We start from the raw sequence: 20,674 nt of genomic DNA, 5'->3' as shown, positions 1-20,674 counted from the left end.
CCCTACTAATGACTAATATTTAATATTCAATAAATAGAAAGCGTTCCTTAAAAACTCCCCTAAAGCTTTTATTTTGAAGGCGGTCGCTTGTCTTCCGGTGTGTCGGACATATAACCGCTGCCTTGACGCGGTTGGAATACTGGTGTCCATGATGACAACTTGAAAAATCCCCAACATCAGTCAGAGCCGAGACTACCTGCTTGATCCAGTTCGGTAAAAATGAAAGCGGGCCCGGGTCCGTTCGGAAGCTACTTGGCGGGGCAACGTCCTCCGGCCGCCTGGCTAGCATGAAGTGGGGCGGCCGCTGCTTTTGTTTACATCCAGACCTGATGATGGGCCCGGAGAGGCGTGTTGGCTAACCCCGCTACCCGAGCTGCTTCCAGGGAAGGTGTCACCGGAGAACCCGCTCTGTTAGGACCGGGGAGTTCCGTCCAAACCTCCGCCGCCTGAAGGGTGAGCGGACCGACGTTATTAACCGTTACCAGCTGTTTTTATGCAGCTGTTCTCGGAAAAAGCGACTAACCAGGCCTACCTGTTAAATACTGCTGACACAACTGTTTAAACATCATTATTAATCCCACAGTAAATTCATCTCTTAAGGAAGCCTTGTTTACTCTTCGTAGTCAAACAGAAAATAAAAACAGAATAAAAAGCAAAACTATACCAACAGCAATAATTTGAAAATGAACTGATGAATTTTAAACTAAAATGTAGTTTAAGTGTTTTCATTTAATACATCTAAATTATTATTTAACTACATAAAATAATTGAACCCTGATTCTAGGCTACACTGATGCATCTCGGGAAATTAAAATATTATTGAAAAGTTAATTGATTTCTGTAATTTAATCCGAACCGTGAATCACGCGTATTAAATAATAGTACATGTGGTTATATGTTGGGAAATATCTATCATGATATATTTCAAACTTTTATTTTTGTCTAATGAAAAACCTGAATGCATTTAATCAGAAATTTTGAATATTATGCTAATAAAATAGTTTTTTTTTTTTTAAAATGCAGAAATGTTTTGTTGTGGCTTACACAATCATGGGGTAGATTGTTGACTTGACAGTTGTCCAGTAGACTGCCATGACATCCTCCACGAGGAAGGTAAGCCACAACAGGTCATTGCTATTAAGAGTAGGAGAAAGTTGAGTGGAAGAAAAAAATATGAAATATTAATTTCTTCCTGAACAGTATAAAATAGGAATAAAAATAAAAGTGATATCCTGACTATGACAAGGAAGCTTCTTGCAGTGCATGGAGGGTTTCACCCAAGGTCCAGCACCCTGGAACTGCATGCTAAGAGGCAGAAGGGAGGTTGAGGTCTAGTGAGCATTAGAACCACCTTCCAGGATGAAACAGCAGAATACATTGCAAAGATTGCCCCAAATGATGATCTACTTAATGAAAGTCTCAGGCAGCAAAAACCCAACGTGCAAGAGAATAACCAGGAGGAACCATTGTGGGAAGAAAAATCCGCTGCATAATCTACTGATTACGATACATGAACAGGTCCAATAAACCAAATGCTGTGTGTTCGCTTTTCTAATGACGTCATCTTGTGTTTTTTGCAGTGATGGACGTATCCTCCCAGGACCCACCTCTCATGGCCATGGACCTATCGAAGAGCTACACCCCGCTGACCCGCAGCTGCACCGAAGCTGTGGACCTGGCCAAAAAGCCTGAGTGGTACCACCGACAGCCGGCGAACTGCAGCACAGAATGCGCCTCCGCGTACAGAACCAGGCCCTCGTCCTCCTACAGTCCACTGTCCCAGCCGGGTGTCCCTGTCCGCTGCAGGGACATGGAGCAGAGACCCGAGTCTTTAGGGAGCTACATGAATTCAACCCTGGCTCCAGGACTGGATCTTTTTCACAGCAGAGTGCATGACAACCTGTGGCACGGTGGTTACTACGGAACCGACCAAAGCAGGGGCCCAGTTCCTGAAAGCAGCGGTGCAGAGGAGAGCGACAGCGGCTCTGATGTTATCTTCCTGGTTTCCTCTGCGAAGGAGCCTCTTTTGTGTGGCTCTTTCATCCAGGACAGCGTGAGGCACATGGTGGAGCCGGTTTCCCCTGCCATGTCCTCGTTGGACGAAGGAACAGGTTGCTATCTTCTACCTCAGCCCATGAGCTCACCGAGTGCCGACAGCTCGTACTCGGAAGACTCCTCGGACAGCTCTGTAGACATTCCAGTACACCACACCAGGCCTGTGGTCCTCCTTTCTGACCTCAATGGTGTTTACGGACACCCTGGTGAATCCGTCGTGGGCGATTCAAGTGACGAAAGCGACGTTATTGAGGTGTCTGTCACTAACCGTGAGAAGGAAAGACACTGTTACAAGGAACATCTGCGTAAAAAAAAGAGTGAGGGTGAAGAAGCGCCATCTACAGAAGTGTGGTGCAGTGCCAGAGTTAGAAAATCCGAGTCCGAAATGCCTCGGTTAACCTGTGGTGTGTCACGGCACAGCTTGAGAAGACGAGTCAAAAACGACGCTGTGGGCATTTATAACGAAAGCAGTGACTCTGAGGATTTGATTGAGTATGCTTTTAGGTTTTCCAGCTCGGAAGAATCTGTCTCGCAGCCAAATTTGCCACAAAAAGCGAGCAGCAATTCAGAGGAATCAAACGGGAACGTCCAAACTTGCGGGAAATCTCCTCAGAAGGAAGCTCAATTTGCGAAACTGAATGACAAACGAAAAAACCCTCTCACTCTTACTAAAACGAAAAAGGTACGAAAAATGAAGCAGAAGCCGGTCAGCAGAATCCCACCGCCAGAGCAAGAGAAGGTTTATCTCGGTAAGAGCACAGCAGTGAAAAAACAGGTTGCGAGACGAAAAAGAAATAGGTGTCCTCAGACGGCACCTTCTGCTCTGTTTTCTCCCAGAGAACCTGAAATCATGCTCAAATATGCAAAAACTAAAGATAAAAAGGATAGAAAACCTGCCATTTTCTGCCCATTTGTTCACATGGAGCAGCAGCTGTGCAGGGTGGTCAACTACAAGGAGGAGGAGGGGACAGTTTGCTGTAGCAAAGGATGGCAGACGGTCTCCAAATCTCTACCTGGGTTTGTTCCCTGCACATCCTGCTTCCAGCTGGGTCGACCCAGCTTGGATAGCATCAGTCCGGACCAACTGTTGTGCTGCCTGTGTGGATGGCCAGCTAACACCATGGGCCTCGGGGATCTTCATGGCCCATACTATTCCTCGGTTTCTTCTATAGACGGTCAGACGTGCAAAACTGAGCAGAACGAGGACTTGCAGAAACTCTCCAACGGCCATTTGCTGCACTCCTCTGAGGACGACTGCACTCCTGATAAAACGTTGCTCAGAAGCGACAAAATCTCTTCCACAAAGGTGCCTCTTTGTCTAAACGAGACCTGGATCCATGAGGATTGTGGCATCTGGTCCGCCGGCGTCTTCCTTGTCCGGGGAAAGCTGTACGGATTGGAGGAGGCTGCCCGAATCGCACAGGAAACTGTGAGTGATTCAAAGCGCCCTTTTGTTACGTTCAGATCGGTGCGTTGGGTTTTCACATCAGTGCATTTGAGCTGTGAAGTTCCTGGTAACACACACTGAAGCACACACTGCTCCAAATTGTGCCCACACTTGGCTGTTCTGGTTATCGGGAGACTGAAGGAATCTGTGAGCATTTTAGGCTACAGTTGACTTGCACAATATATGTCAGACTGTCAAACATAAAGTCCCAGCATTGTAAAGAGGAAGGAGGATAAAAGGAAAGGAACAAGCAGTGGTGCAAAGGGTTCATAATAATCGCAGCACAGTTTATACAAAATGATCTTTTAGCTTTAGGGCCTCATTGTGATTCCCATTACAAAGTGCCATGCCAGGTTAAGATTCATGTGCAGGTTGGCACGCTCAGTGGTGCACACGACTCCATACAGAATACCAGTCATCATGCTTCCTCCTCTACAGCAAGGCTGAAACTGATGATGGAGAAGCAGAAACCTCTCATCTTGATACAGGGAAATTCTGCAAAGTGTGACAAGGCCAAAGAACCACCTTCATGTAGATGTGATACCAGTACCGTTTCTTTGTTTTCCGTCATCATGATGTCCTCAACAGCTTTAACATCTCAGTCATTAAAAATAAAAAGAGGCGCAGTGAAAGTCCATCTGACTAAATACATAACTGGCATTCAGAGTATGAATGCACAGCACTTGGAAATATAATATTCTAGCAATCCTTTGCAATCACGATTAAACACATATTGATACTGTGATGGTGACTGAGATAGAATATATGGTGCAGCTCTGCTAATAATGTAAGTGCAACATGATTGAGAGAGGGTTTCTACATCTGCTGTGATCCAGCTGTGCAGGGAGGTTTCAATCAGGTGTGAAGGGGACCTTATTCACTTTGATACCTCTGCTTTTTATCAGTTTATTGCTGGTCAGATAAAAAACCTCAGTGTTGCTTTTAATTCTTCTCCAGTGTTGAATATTTTTCCAACCTCTAGTTAGTTCATATTGAATTACAGCATTTTGTGAAGGTGGGAACTAATATCACTCTTTCATAACCTTTTTATTTCATCATCAGGAAGAGAAATGTATTTTTAATTTAATCTGTTTTCATTTACAGATTTGTTCAACCTGCCATCAGACGGGTGCAATAATGGGTTGTTTCCAGAAGGGCTGCCTGAGGAATTATCACTACACATGTGCCATTCAGTCAGGTAAACCATGAGCAAATCTATTGTGGACAAGTTAGGAACCTTTACTGAACAGTTGCTGTTAACCGCTCTGGTCACCATGTGTGTTTCTCAGGCTGCATCCTCAATGAAGACAACTTTTCAATGAGATGTCTGGAGCATAAGGTAAGAACGTCCATCCACACACACACACACACTGGAATTTTGACCTGAAAAACATGCAGGAGGACCCTGTGTATTGAACCTTCTTTTCTCTAAAACTTAGATCCAGTTTGTTCTGCTTTGAAAATGTTAATATATTATTTTATGAATAGAGTTTCTTTCTGATAGTTTTTCTCTCATTTTTTATTTAATCAACCAGAACAAAATCTTCCCACCTGCAGCCAGACAAGACAAGAGATGACGCTGAAGACATGCGGGGGCCATGGAGGTTTGTTCTCTTTCATTTTGAAGTGTTTCATAGAGAAAATAATTGAAACATTTTAGTAAACATAGAACAACTTTTTGGGTTTTTGTCCCACATAAACTAAACCTGAACTGAATCATTGGTTTGCCAAAGATTCATTTAACGAAATTTGGATTAAGTAATCCTAATCCTGCCATCTTACCTCCTTCACACCTTGTTGTTTTCCACATTGATGCTTTAGGCTGCTGATGGTAAAGCTTTTTTAAGTTCCACGCTGCACAGGGATTTTGTCAGAGCGCTCACACGTGGCTGCAGTTCCTCATCTTAGCACACGGGGGCAGCATCCCATTTTTGATCAGACAGCTTCGGTAGAGGCTGTCCTGCTAGGACTCCAGTAAAAAAAAAAAAAAAAGAAAAAATCATTCAGATCACAAACTGAAAGATCTGCTTGTTCCAGAACTTACTGACATGGGAGTCCGTTTTAAAAAAAAACTTGATGTCACACTGATAAAAACTCAGCCTGCAGTCTTCACTCTAAACTGCAAAAAATGTAATCATAACTTCTGTGATTCACTCCGACATGCTGGATATCAACTTCAGCGCCAAATCAGGACTGGTGGTGACCCAATCAATTGAATTCAGTGTTTTTTATTGTGGTACCTTCAAAACATTTATCATCCCAAGGCTCTTTACAGGACAAATGAGTCCAATTCATGGTTCTATAGAATCCAAATCTGTCCAAGTATGATTCAGATGAGTCCACTTCATTTAAATACAGTAGCTCTGCCAATGATTCCATCCAGGAAAGAGACACGGCTAAACACAGAAGCACTGACCCAGGTGTACTTTCTATAGGAAAGCACAACAAGATCTACACAAAGTTAATACTTTTTATTTCTCATCCGTGACTCTGCAGGATGGGGACGCACACAAACACTGAAGCACTGAGCCAGGTATGCTTTCTACGGGAAGCAACTCTTTGAGTTGATGGCTGTTTGTTGGCTTCTGTTTATCCAGCTGCTTGTTGAGAAGTGATCACAGGTTCTGTGTGGAATTAAGATCTGGGATGTTCTGATGCTTGAGCTACTCGTTTGCACTTTTTATTGGGAATGACATGTCTTTATTTTTTTAATGAGAGGACACCCTTCCTGACTTCCATCCCAAACAAACTGTACTTGTTCATTCAACAGTCCTCTCATCTAGCTGTGGCCTGTAGGGCCTGAAATGGGTCTCTGCTTAGCGTTGTTAATTTAAAAGTAACAGTGTATTTCTGTTGTGTGTCGCTGTAATTAAAACATTTAATGAGGTTTTATTCTCCCTGTTTAAGGCCTCCTGGGAGCGTCTTTGTATAATGGTCTAATACATACATCACGCCTTAGAAACACGAGTGTAGCTGTAATTTACTTCTAAAATAAATCTAACTCAGAGCTTCTTCTTGACATGCCTGTTTTTGGATCATCTGTTCCAGAACGCTCCACTGATCTCCTCAGGGTGTGACGAGAGCTGTTCAGCTTCACCTCAACACTTTCCTAGTTCTAACAAACTCAAGCAGAGCTCGAGCAGCGGCCGGAGCTTTCAGTAAGGATTCGCAGCTTCACTTGTCATGACTGAATCAGGGTCCACCTTATTTATTTATTTTTAAAATACTTTTTCCTTTCGTTTTGTTCCCTTTGTGTTCTTCGTTGATGTTTAGCTCAGCTACTTACTTGGATTAAACAGATGTTTTTGTATTTGTTCCTTTCTTGGAGATCCTCACTTCAACTAGCTGCTAAAAACAACCGTTTATTATTTTAACATAGGTATTATATCAGAGTTTTATTGACAGAACATGTCTTATATAAGAGGCCACTTTTCTACAAGTTTTTGTACTACTTTTTTATTCCTTTTAGTGCTTTAGTCGTAGTTATATTTCTCTTTGTTGCATGCACACCTGATATTTGCTACAATGCACTTTATATTCTAGTTTTCTATCAGTTATTTAGGTCTGTTCCGTCTTGTTCTACAAAAATTATTTACATTTGAAATAAAGCTGCACTAAGCTACAGTTAACCTGTAAAACTATATATGGTTATTGTTTAAATGTGTTTTAACCTCCTGTCATTAACTGGGACGTTCTGCAAATTGCACCGAATTGATTTTCATTTTTAATGTTAAGTTTGGACACTTCTCTGTTTACTGGATGTGGAAACCTGATGGCAAATAGCTCTTAGTGTTTAATAATTTAGTGTTTTTGGGGGGAATTAGTAAACTGGAAGGGTCAACCACAACGTCCAACCAGTCATTTATTGTAAGGAGTCATTTTTAAAAAGAGCTGTGGTGATTTAAAAAAAAAATCTTTTGTGCACCTAGCAGAAAGTGCTGAACTGGAAATTGGATACCAGCGTCTTAAATTTGCAAATTGGGGTGTTTTGGTTGTCTTCGCTAACTGATTTAAACACCCTTACCCTTTGACCTCTAGACTAAACAGAAGTAGATGGAATTACAACTTATGTTTTTTTCATAATTTAGAACTGTTTGTAGGGATGGTAATTAACAGTCTGTAGTGTTTAAATAACTGGAAAGTGTCACTAAAGTACCTAAATGCTAAAGAAAATGTTTAAGTTTGTCAATTTTCTTTTGACACTTTATAAAGTGGGAAACTATTCTCAGATAAACACATTTCAGCGATGTTAATAGACAGAAATGATTATTTGGGATACACATAGTCATCAGGATTTTGAAATAAATCTGTTTAGATTATAAAAGCACCGATCAGGCTTTTACTGGCCGATACCGATTTGAAGTTTTTGAGTTTTGACCTGCTTAATCCGAGTTTCTTGCTTGGAGATTATCACCAAATGATTTGTGTAAACTGTGTTTCATTCAACAATTAAATTTTCTCTAACTTCATTGAGCTTGCTATGTGTTGATGCATTTATAGACTGAAAAACGTGGGACTTTTCAGGTTTGATGAACAAGAAAAGGATCTGATTTTTCACTACCAGCGCTGCCGATCACTAGTCAGACATGATCAAGCTCAAATTTGGCCCGTTGGTTGTTGCATCACTATTTAAAAGGTCCTTCAGGTTTTCCAGTAAGGTTTTGTGGAATACATGGTAGTAGTCAATACCTTACCTTCAGTGCACAGACGTCTCGGTTCAGAAAAATTGCAGAAACGGTGAGAAATTTTAATAGATATGTTTCATTTCTACGTCATCAGACTGAGAGCCCACATGGATATCAGTCTTAAAGGGAAAGTTCACAATTTTAATATATGGTTCTAATAAAAGCTTACATTATTAGTCTACAAACCCATTCATTTATTTAGAATATTATTGAAAAGTTCATTTATTTCAATAACTCAAATCACAAAGTGAAGCGCATTATAGGTTAGGTTTTTTTAGCCTTTATTGCTGTTAATGATGATTTTTCTACTTACAGCTAATTAAAACAAGAGATTTAACATCAGAAAAATAAACATTTAATAAAGAAATGTGGGCTTAATGAAAAGTAAGTTTAATACCTGCTTAAAGGTTAATTTAATCTAACAAACGAGCCTCATCGGAACACATATTCTAATGTACTAAATACGTCTGTATTACTTGCATCCTGTGGATAATTATCCACGTCTTCACGTATAAATCCAGACTAGTTGGTCCAGAGGCTGAAGCTAACTGTACTGTCATCATAGAAATGTCATCAGAGCAGTTTATGCTTTATCTCCATTTCCCATCTAAATAACCCGCGGTTTCCGTTCTAATAACTGCCCCCAACGTATGACATGACAAAAATTTCAGGGTCCAGGTAAGATATTAACTGCTCAAAATATTTTCACTGAACCGCTCTAGAAAACCCATGAATCATCAACCTACAGGTTTAAGCAGATTTAAGCACTTCAACATAAGGCTGTTTAATTGGTCTCCTGATCAAAGTCAATCGTTCTGCACAAAATAAAATGTTCTGAAGGTTCTTTGAAAATAAAGGAAGGAGTTTAGCCAGGGAGCCTTTCTGGCTGGAGGATTGAAAAAATGGCAACAGAATGAGTCATTTGAAGAACCTCAGCACAGATGGTGTCATGGAGTAGCATGAAGATTCAGAGGTGAAAACGGCAACAAACAAAAATATATCAAGAACGGAGGTTTGCGATCTGCTAATGTAGCATTGCCTCGCTGCTGAATGAAATGTTGGAGTCGTTCCATGAGGTTGAAGTCTGCTCTACCAGAGACTCCGCTGATTAATCCTCCTGCCAAGGTAGTTCTCTGCCGTTCTCTACTGTGGGTAAGATGCTGACTACTGATCATTATCACACAAACCCTAATTCCAATAAAACTCCAAACAATCCATTTAAATGCAAATTAAACTTGATGATAATATACCTTTACATTCCTGCTCGTATAAAAAGCCGTTCCATAACTAATCATTCTGACTAAAACATTTTTATAGAAACATGAAAAAAATAAGTTTCTAATGTTGATTTTAAATGTTGTTTGAGTTGCTAAAATATCTAAACTGCCTCCCTGGAAACCGGTTGATGGTGTTGCTAAGCAGCCACAGTAATTAACATCCTGTTGTTTTTGGACCCTTCAGCTCCCGCCTCACACTTTGCAAACGGCTGCTCTGAAAAAAAAAAAAATAAATAAATCAGACGGCTCACTGTTTCCACCTCCTCAGGATGAAGAGGTCTCCTCCTTCATCCTCAGAGAAAATAAATGTCCTGCCAAACAAGGCAGCTGCAAAATCTACTGTTGTGATTTGGCTAAACTGACCTTTCTGTGTATTTAATAGATCTTAGTGCAGCTTTAACTGTCCCATATTGTGAGTGTTTGTGTTTCATTATGTTGGAGTAAACTGTTTTTATTTTAAGGGATGTTTAAGGTAAATGGTCTTAAAATTTGGATTAATGCCTGCACTTTCTGTTATTTGAGTATAAAGATAAACATTATTTAATAAAAAGAAATAAAGGTGGATCAGTGTCCTTGTCATAAGATGCATGAATGATTATTTTATTTATGTTTTGAAAGATTTACCCTTTCGGTGCTTTCTGAAGTTTATGTATGGATCCACAGTGTGCTGCTCCGACACAGGAGCAAAATGTCTTATTGCTGCAAAGAAGCCTGTATGCTTGGCCCACACACTAACTAACTGATGGGCTTTCCAGCAAATAAAAATATCAGCACCAGATCCAGCACAGAGTGTTCAGGAAAATAACCAGAATCCTCTTTGTTAGCTGGTTCTGATCTTTTTTGACACTTTATTGCTTTAGCTTAGTGAGATGGTGGTTCATTAGGCTGTCAAATCCACAGATAATCCCCAGATTGTTCCTGGATTTCTGGAAGAGGTTTCTCTTGAGGGATGGTTGGCTGTCTCTATTTACTCATGGGGGATGTTCTTGGGACAATTTGGAGAAAGCCTATTTTTGTAAACAGAAATGAAATTTGGTCATAATAGACCTTTTCGACCCAAATTTGCTGAATGGATGTGTAGCTGTTCTTTAAAAACAAAGTAAAGGATGGACTGAACACTTACTCTCACCATAATCTTGCTACACAGGAAAATGAGTGAGTTTCTTGAAAGTCAAGGAAACGGTCAAAATATTTCCACAAGATTATGAAATAATTGTACGTAACACTTAAATCTTATGAGATCATATAAGGGATGGTGGGGCATGCAAATGTGCATCAGAGTAAAACGTCTAATGCAGACGTCTCACTGAATCTTCAGAGAATAGAACAACACACAAGGCTGAGTGAGACAACATTACGTTTTATACCATGACTACAGCAGCTAGACCTTTCATGTACTTACTACTACAACCAGCAACTAACAGCCACTGGTCCTGACTCTCGGACACTATCAAAACAATGTAATCCAAGACTCTTCCTTCTCACCTTCCCACTGTAATTAAATACAACGGCGATATTGTGAAAGACACACTTACGAAAGTTGTGTTTTAGGGGACAATACCAGCTCTTTTTACTCTTCGAGTCTGGTTACTCAGACTGGATTCTCATAAATCTGCTGGACTATTTTTGAAGATAGCAGCTAAGATCATTGCAACACCTATCTCCTATATTTTTAATCTTTCTCTTCCAACTGGTGTGATCCCCAAGACTGGAAATCTGCTGCTTTTTAAACGGGGTGATAGCTCAGATCTAAATTGCTACAGACCCATCTTCATTTTGCCCTGTCTTTCTAAAATCTTAGAGAAGCTGGTCAATCAGCAGCTGGAGACTTATGAGGTTCTTAACCCAGTTCAGTCTGGTTATAGGTCTGGTCACAGTTGCATTACTCAAAATACTCAATGATATAATTTGTGCCATTGACAAACAAAGAGTACTTTGTGGCTGCATTTATTGATCTGGCAAAGGCTTTTGACTCTGTTGACCCCAGAATACTAAAAGATGTAGGCTTCACAAAGATGTGTCTGGATTGGTTTAAAGATTTTTGCTCTGCTCGTCTACAGTTGACAGTGGCCCGTCTTCTCTGATCCCTTACCTCTAACTAAAAATGTCCCTCAAACAAGCATTTTGGGTCCTACACTTTTCAATATTTATATTAATGACATCGGTTTTGCCACAGATAGTTCCCATGTGCACCAATACGCTGATGACACCATTCCGATACTTCCCTGACTACTGCGTTATCCTCACTGCCGACCAGTTCCCCTAGCATCCATAAATTGTCTAGCCTTCATTTTGTATCTCATTCATCTGTAAATTCTGCTTTATGTTTTTTTGTGTAGCTGCCTTGCATGCTGCCTCTTGACCAGGTCGTCCTTACTTCTCAACAGACCCCTCTGGTAAAATAAAGGCTAAATAAAAAAATGATCATGAATCATTAACTCTAGCGCTCACCGAACATTCCTCCTGCATGGTTTTCCCACTATAATTAGCCGAAGCATTTCATGTTTTTCCTTAGTTTTGAACCTAAATAAAAGAGAGTTTTTCTATGTGACACCACACATCCCTTTAGTTTAGATTTATAGAGCCAAATGGAATAATGTGACAAAACTAACTGTAGATGGACTTAGAATAACATTTTGACCTTGATGTTACTGTAGTGAAGAAATGTTTCATTCATACCTCCTAATCTGCTCAATCGCGAAGCCTGTGTGACGCAAATCTCATCACCTGCTCACTAGGGCCCGCTAGGGGTATCTGAGGACATCCACACACGGCCCAGGTTTTTGTGTCCGTATTGCCTGGCAGAGACGAAGACCTCAGTCAGACGGTGGCACCAAGCACAAAGCAGATGAAGAAAATGCCTCCTTAAGAGCCTATAGTGAAAACTGAATATCTATGAATGAATAGGAGCATGTGCTTGTCCATGAAAGAGGTCCAGGCACATGAATACGGAGACAAATGTCAAGCCCTTTGAAGCCTCACAGGTAAAGCAAGGACTAATTGTGTATAGAAAGGTGAGACTTTATGCTGCTTCCACCCACTGCTGTTGTGGCTAATAGAAGGTATTCTGCACCATGCACCATCAGGGTAACAATATTAGTCAGAACCACAACAGAATCCCATCTCCCTGAATGCTGACAGAATTTGAATATTTTTATCAGAAGTGGTGATTCACCGCTGTGATGAGTTACAGGCAGACTGGGTTTGCCACAGAGCGCCTTTAAATCTCTGTCACTAAATTACTGACTCATTCCTGCTGACTTCCTCCTCGTCTTTGGACAAACAGCCATGTAAATCTTCGCCTTATGAACTCATATTCAAGCCGGGGACTTTTGTTATTATTATTACTATTCTTATTGCTCCACATATACCAACATCATACTTCTGCATTTCTAGCTGGTTCATCCTTGGCTTTGTCTTACACTATATTACAGTTTCTCAACTTGAGTTAAACTTAAGACATGCGCTCTATGGTCTAACTACGTCCCTCTGACATATTGCAGCCTGGTGGTTTGTTTGGCCCAAGCTAAAATGATGAGACATTTAGCTTTCTGTTTAATTTCTCTCTGGTCCAGATGATGTGGAAAAAACAAATATATCCTGTTTCTCTCCTTTTTTTAAATCAAAGTGAAGCCAAACAACTGAGAATCTGAGCCACTTGCTGTTGCATCAGAAATTCATGGGAGCTTACGTGTATTTTAATTCAACACAGACTGTCACACTGAGCTCCGCTTTTTAAATTACAATCGCTTCACTGGAAATAGTCCAACCTGTCGCAGCAGGAAACTCTATATTTGGGAGCGTTTCGCACCGCCGCTCAGCAGCATAATTATCCGGCTGCCATGCTGACCTATGGTGGCTTGCTGATGATGTTTCTCACCTTCTATTTTCCTTCCATCATCTCGCCTGCTGGAACAGCCTAGCAGCTAGATTAGAATCAGTATATCCTTTAATGTTATTGTCACAAGTACAACAAATCAGAGTATGAGCCATAAATAATGTATGTAAAATAGAGAAATAGATTTCACACATTCATTCTGATTGCACGTTCCCATTGTTGCATCTCCCTTTACATTCTGGCTGTGTTGATTTTAGCTGTTGCTGTTGGAAAGCTGTTTTTGAATCTGCTTTTCTTTGCTTTAATTGATCTGTATCATCTGCCTGACGGTATCAGATCAAACAGAGCCTGAACTGGGTGAGAAGTGTCCGTTATGATGGTTGTGGCTTTTTGGAGACAGCAGTAACTGTGAAGCTCTTCAAGTGTGGGAAGAGGGTAGAAGAAACAAAAGACCCCTCTTTGATACTATAGCAACTGCACAGAGCATATAGCCCCCTTGCAACTTTTATTTGGGAGTGATGCAGCAGCTGCAGTTTGTCATATAATATCAGTTTCATTTCTTTCCTGGGAACTTGCATGTTTGTCTTCTAATGAAATGGCATTAGGCTGGACAATAGAAGGTGACATTCAGTCCCTCTGTGTCTTTACCTCTTTGTCTCTGAGTGCACCATATTTCTGTCGAGCTGCAGATTTATCTCTGCTTTAAGGAGATAAATCTGATCATAATCCTGCTTCAGTGTTCCTGCAGCACAGCTCGGCTGCTTTTACAGGTGGCTCAGCACAAAGTGATGCTGAAATTGAAAGGAGTCAAAGATGCAAATATTTTGCAGTTTGTTGCTGTGTCGCGTGTTGCTCCTCAACGTAAACTAAAGCAAAGCATTAGAAAGAACACGCAGGGTAAATGGGGACGTTTCATATCCATACAGTACTGAGGAGTGACTATGATGCATTTCTGGAGTTTATTGTCATTTTTGTACTCTTGTTCAGCGGCTCTCTGAGTGTTTTGGCTGGTGGTCTTTTGTTGTTTCCTTGGCTTTCGTCCAACACCTCTTAGATTTTGCTTTCCAAAGGCAAAATGCCAACCCAATCTTTCTTGGATTGGGTGTTCTGTCAACTAAACAAATCCTCATAGCATTTGACTCTGATTTAACTTTGATTGTTGGCTCACTGTAATCTATAACATCTACTATATATAAAACCATGTAAACAAGTTCATTTTTGTTGAAGGTTTGCAGGATTTTAAAGTAGCAGCCGTTATGTCTATCTGGTATTTTCTTCTAAAACCAATTGTCTCCTCACCTCATCTTCCACATGGGAGTTCCGTTTTGTTATTCATCACACATTTTTTGTTGGGAAAAGACCATCAATGCCTTCGTGCTGTTAGAGGAAATCTAACTGCTGCTTCAGAGAAACGCAGAGATCAGTGGATGCGGGTCTTGGCTCTAATTACTATGCTGAACATGCACCGTAGCTTGATGTTTTTCTCCTCAGCTAAGCTGCACATGATTCTTTCTTCCTCCCTCCTTTTAAATCTCAGTAAACAGACTCCGTTTTATTGAACTGACAGCAGAAGGCTCACTCTGCTCCTTCTTATTAGTGTGCAAAGGGCATCAGTTTAGAGATGCTGTACATGCGCATTAAAAGCCTGCAGCCTGACCTGGCTAGGTCTGATGATGTGTGGTTGTTTTTCAGCTGTAACTTTGGATCCGATTCTACCTGGGTGGGAGTCTTATGTAACTTAGTTTCCAGCAAGGTTCTGAAGCTGAAGCTGCACATTATAGTCCACCCTGAAATGTGCCGCGGTGGATTAATATTGGAGCATATTTGTGTGACCAACAGAAATGGCAGCTTACTGATTTATTGCTAGAAAAACATCAAGTTTATTTGTTGTTTTAATGTTTGAATCCTGAAGTAAAATTTAGGTGCACATTTGCATGAAAAGAAAAGTAATGATGACCTATCATCACCTTTTCCCGCATCAACCATTTCAAACTTCAAAGTCCTGCAGTCCATCTCTGCATCCGATCACCTTGTTTTATTTTTAATGAACAGAGAGAAAAGTCTGGACTTAACAGGGCATGGTGGCGTTCTCTCCTCTGGTGTTTCGTCGTCTGACTGAGATGCTGAAAAGACGCAGACTTCACAAGGAGGGATTTTTGTTTCACCAGAAATATTAAAATGACACACAGTGTGCACAATAATTAGCCAACTGAGTATTTTGGCCATATCATCATTTTTATGCATATTTTGTAACTCCAAGCTGGATTAACTTGAATGCTTAATGGGTTTAAGCATTCAAGTTACTTAAACAAAGTCAATTAAACAAATGAAAAAGTAAGATGGGAAAATGTGTGTTTTTCATTTAGTTGCATAATAATTCTGCACAATAATAGTTGCCCAATAATTGTGCACATATAGATATTCTCCTAAGAAAGTCAAAACCTCACCTTTACTTTCTTAAATATTCCTGTTTGAGGTTTTTTAACATTTTTGGATTAACTGAGAGCACTGTAGTTGATGATTAATAAAAATAGGACTTGCCTAATAATTGTGCACACAGTGTAGAAATGAGAAAATATGCAAAACTGATGGCTAAAAAATAACAACCTTCACCTGCTCCTGGTTCAAGGTTTACACTTTATACTCCCTCAGTACCAGTCGCTTAAGGAACGGAACCGCAATGCATTATATTTAAAGTAATCTTTACATTTAATCCACATGGTTTTTCAGACTGAAAGTAACATTTTGGTTGATTAGTGCTTTCTTTATGGGATTGGGGTAAATTGTGTAGTGCTGTGCAATTTGCCAGACTGGACTGGTTTCCCCACAGATGGGCTTCTTTTGAACACATTGGGCTAGATAAAAATAGCTTTGGGTGGCTTACTAAAATTTGGGCTGCTTTTCACAGTATTTGGAGGTTTTTTAGAAATTATTCAAGGGAAAATTCAATCAAAATAGTTGTCATAGTGTGGCAGAAAAGTAAAAACCTACACATCTCAAAATCTCAAATGTTCAGTCTTTTTTTTCTCATATAAATAGTTCATTTATTTTAAAAAAGAGAATCTGTCGAACTTGACAGCATCAATGACTGATGGTCAGTGGTTAATTAACTGTCACTATGAAATCATATTGGTCAATTTACTTTACTTTGTTAAGCTTTGACTTGATGTGGAGAGACAGCATCATGCTGAAGGGAAAAATTACAAAAGATATCCAGAAATCTAAATCCAGACCAGCACCAGATCCCAGTTGAATCTGGTGCTGGTCTGAACATGCACTGACATTTTTGGAGGCAGGTGCTCAAGCCAAAGAAGGGGAATCCATTGCCAAATTAATTTATAAAATTAAAATAAAAAAACAGGATATATTTATGCTTTTATAACCTCACTTTTCTTGGCAATAAGATACAAAATGTGTAAATACAATAAATCAAAGACTCACTGAATCAGGTGAGAAAACAGTAAACATTATATGACTGTTTTCTAACAGAGCTGAAACATTACATTAATAATAAAGTAATAAAGAATTACCAATATCAATATAACTCATCACACTTTAATGCAGCCCAACTTCAGACCTGGCTTTCATTTCAAATCACAAACCTACTTTAGGCAGTTAATGTTAACATTGGGTCTATCATTATGCTAATAATAGAAAACAGCTGAGTAACACTTTCCTATTTATTCATCATTTCTGTATCATAGAGGATTATATTTAGCCTTCGACATATATTAGCCTGTAATGTAAACTACCCAGCAAAATGATTCCTCAACTGTTGAAGTAGAAATGCTTGCATGAAAAAAGCTCCTTGAGGAAAATTCACTTTTACCTACAAAGAACAGAGTTTAGGCCAGCAAGCTGGAATTGTAAAATACTGTATGTTTGCTTCTATTATAAACACTTTTTTGTGAGAGTTACTACACATTCAGAAAAATGGTTGTGGCCATGCTTTGTCTTTTTCTTCTTCAGATTTTAACATCAAAATAATAAAGTGAAATTAGAGAAATGGTCTAATTTGTCTCTTTGGTTCTATATCTCCCTCTCATTCTCTCTTCATTAAACCTGACAAACATCAGTCCACAGCTGGACAAGGCTTTAAAATAACTGATTTTATGAGTACAAAATGTGTTGGCAGTGTTATGCAGTCATGCATGGAGGCTGATTGCTGTTTTTCAGCAGGTGTCGCATCAAAAAAGCCCCCTCTCCGGCCCTTTTTTTTAAAGAAACAATGGGCCAGAATCAGGGGCACAACTACCTACTTTCTCAAGGGTATGTGGACATATTACAGGTGCCCCCAACCACCACCCCACCCCCAAAACCGGACTTTTTCTTTTTTTTATGTTTATGTGTATGAATATTACTTATTCATGGACTTAGAATATACAAGACTACTATTAAAAACTTTTATTTTATGTTACATATTACAGAATCAGAATCAGCTTTATTGCCAAGTTCATGCATACAAACAAGGAATTTGACTCCGGTACACTTTGCTCTTTGGTTCTGTTTTTGCATTACAGAATATACAAATATACATATTTACAATGTACAATATACACATATCTAATAAAAAAGGTGCATTTGCAACATCTGTATGCTGTTGTTCTGTACTCTATTAAATGTTCAACAGAGAAACATCATGGGGGAAGAAACTGTCTCTGTGGCGGCTGGTTTTAGTGAACAGTGCTCTGTAGCGCCACCTGAAGGTAAAACTCTAAACAGTTTATGTGCAGGGTGTGTGGGGTTTGCAGAGATTTTAGCAGCTTTTTTCCTGACCCTTGACCTGTATAAGTCCTGGATGGAGGGAAGGTCAGCCCTGATTATTCTCTCTGTAGTCTTGATTATTCGTTGCAGTCTGGACCTGTCCTGTTTTATGGATGATCCAAACCACACTGAGATGGATGAAGACAGGACAGACTGAATGATGGCAGTGTAGAAGATGACCAACAGCTCCTGTGGAAGGTTGAACTTCTTGAGTTGCCTCAGGAAGTACAGTCTCTGCTGGGCCTTCTTTCAAACAGTGTCTATGTGTGAAGACCATCTCAGGTCCTCAGAGATGGTGGTTCCTAAGAACCTGAAGTGGTCCACGGCCGATACAGTGTTGTTGAGGATGGTAGGGGAGTGTATGGGGGTGGTGTTCTCTGAAAGTCCACCACCATTTCCACAGTCTTGAGTGGGTTCAGTTCAAGGTAGTTCTGACTGCACCAGTGGACCAGCCGATCCACCTGCTGTCTGTATGCAGACTCATCACCGTCCTGGATCAGTCCATTGGTTTCTTGGGAACCGGGATGATGGTGGATCATTTGAGGCAGGAGGGGACCTCACATTTCTCCAGTGATTTGTTGAAGATCCTTGTGAAGATCAGAGCAAGTTGATGTGCGCAGGCTTTCAGACATGATGGGGAGATGTTATCAAGTCCTCCAGCTTTCTTTGTTTTCATGCGCTGAAAGAGCCTGTTTACATCTTTAGTGCAGACAGAGGATCTGATGTTAGGGGGTTGGTAGCTTTGTGGGAAGAACTTGTTCCTGAATGGGATGTGGAGGAGATGATTTGAGGTGCGAATGGCTTCTTGTCATGTCTGCAGTAGAAGCCATTCAGACGGTTGGCCAGGAGACGACTCTGTTCAGGATGGGTGGAGGGGCTCTTGTAGGCAGTCAGGTTTCTCAGACCAGTCCATACAACTGAAGTGTCACCAGTAGAAAGGTTGTTCTTCAGTTTCTCACTGTAGCTTCTCTTGGCTGCTTTGATCTCCTTTGTTAGTTTGTTCCTGGCCTGCCTGTACCGCGCCCAATCTCCACTGGTGTGAGTTTCTTCCTTTTCCCTGCGCAGATTCCTGAGGTGTGGAGTAAACCGTGGCTTGTTGTTCCCAAAGGTGCAGAAGGTCTTGGTCTGCACACACATGTCCTCACAGAAACTGATGTATGATGTCACCACATCAGTTAGTTGGTTTAAGTCAGTGGCTGAAGTTTCAAAAACAGTCCAGTCTGTGCATTCAAAGCAGGCCTGTAGCGTCTGCTTTGATTCCTCAGTCCACTTCTTAACAGTGTGAACCTTGGGTTTGGAAGCTCTTAGTCTCTGTCTGTAGGTTGGGATGAGGAGGATTAGATAATGATCTGAAAAACCCAGAGCAGCCCTGGTAACAGCATGATATGAGTCCTTTAAAGCTGTGTAACAATGGTCCAGTGTGTTTTTGTCTCTGGTGGGACACTTAATATGCTGTCTGTATTTGGGGAGTTCATTTGAGAGGTTTTCTCTGTTAAAATATTACAGCAGGTGATTGCAGCGGCACCCAGCGCTCAATACATTCTCTGTAGTGGAAATATGAAATTATGACCTCTGAACAACAGCTTGTACTCTGTATAAGAATGTAAAAACTAAATTGTTACATTTTTCAGCAGAGATCACTGCAAACTGAGTCAAGCAATCGTTGCTCATACTCAAATGAAGGCACCACTCTCCAAAACCTCCTCTGAACAGCAATAATCTCTCTCCTTTCCCCCTCGGTGCCAGTCCAGATCCCTTCGGCAGAATCAGTCCATATTCATATTAATTAAACAAATGATTACTGCCTAAAAAACTAAATAAGCACAAGCAAGTTCCTTTATTTTTCTTGTCATGATCTGTTATACTGATCATTACACAGTTGCCAGACAACAGTAACCTGTCATTGTACTAGTAGTAGTTTAGCTAACCTCCTCTTCCTACACTGACATAATTTACCTACTTTCTTTCAACCTCTTTGGTCATCCCTAAAACATCTTTATCCTTCTCCCTCTCCCCTGTTTTGTGCCTCTGAGACCTTTCTTTTCTGCCTCTCCATCTTTAGCTCCCTGTGTGTGGGGCCTGGTGGTGGGCGACAGGACCGGAGCGGCGCATTTTGAATGGTGTATCTCTGTTATTGAACATATCATTTACACGTGCACAAACAGCTGTTAAATGCAGGAAATCCCGACTAAAAATTATTTTCCCACCATCACCATCCACCATCTAGCGCAGCGCAGCGCCGCATATAGTGCATACGCACTTTTAGCGCCACTGCCCAGAATCTGCAGAGGGAGCTACAGATTAGGATGATCACTAGGACGCTTTTCAGCCTCAAATACTTTAAGCTTATCACCTCAGATAAAGTCTGAAAATACCAGTGGAAACATGCAAAACGCCCGTCAGCCGTTATAAGAAGGGTTTGATTGCTGGCCTTTGCTTGCATTTAACTGTGCACCTTTTTGTTTGAGATGCAGCTGAATGTTGCTGAGCTGTTAAAGACTGCTGATTGGCTGGCTCAGCTGTATGACTGCTCTGCCTGTTGAAGCTTCAACTTTGCTTTCTTATGGGTTTTTGTCCTCTGACTTCACCAGCCAATTAATCAAGAGTT

The 20,674-nt window shown here is 40.6% G+C and overlaps 1 protein-coding gene across 2 annotated transcripts; it reads left to right on the top strand.

Moving 5' to 3' along the window:
- Nucleotides 1–83: 83 nt before the first annotated feature.
- Nucleotides 84–10,026, top strand: LOC124864023 (transcription factor 20-like). 2 transcript variants are annotated; one of them, XR_007037248.1, is made up of 7 exons: nucleotides 84–453; nucleotides 1,581–3,484; nucleotides 4,607–4,700; nucleotides 4,792–4,841; nucleotides 5,038–5,106; nucleotides 5,999–6,035; nucleotides 6,551–10,026. XR_007037248.1 is itself a non-coding variant. In XM_047358625.1 (6 exons), exons 2-5 carry the CDS (start codon nucleotides 1,583–1,585, stop codon nucleotides 5,077–5,079), a joined length of 2,088 nt encoding a protein of 695 aa, XP_047214581.1. In that variant the 5' UTR covers nucleotides 84–453; nucleotides 1,581–1,582; the 3' UTR covers nucleotides 5,080–5,106; nucleotides 6,551–10,026. The 2 variants fall into 2 exon arrangements, 1 of the variants encoding a protein (XP_047214581.1); XM_047358625.1 differs by lacking the exon at nucleotides 5,999–6,035.
- Nucleotides 10,027–20,674: the final 10,648 nt, after the last annotated feature.

This window comes from Girardinichthys multiradiatus, chromosome Y (assembly GCF_021462225.1).
Source record: "Girardinichthys multiradiatus isolate DD_20200921_A chromosome Y, DD_fGirMul_XY1, whole genome shotgun sequence".
Taxonomy (NCBI): domain Eukaryota; kingdom Metazoa; phylum Chordata; class Actinopteri; order Cyprinodontiformes; family Goodeidae; genus Girardinichthys; species Girardinichthys multiradiatus.
This window is presented reverse-complemented; position numbering and strand designations above follow the sequence as displayed.

Coding starts and splice junctions, on each gene's coding strand:
- LOC124864023 (XM_047358625.1), top strand. CDS start 1,583: ATGGACGTATCCTCCCAGGACCCACCTCTCATGGCCATGGACCTATCG. Junction 3,485..4,606: donor CCCGAATCGCACAGGAAACT/GTGAGTGATTCA, acceptor TTTCATTTACAG/ATTTGTTCAACCTGCCATCA. Junction 4,701..4,791: donor CACATGTGCCATTCAGTCAG/GTAAACCATGAG, acceptor TGTGTTTCTCAG/GCTGCATCCTCAATGAAGAC.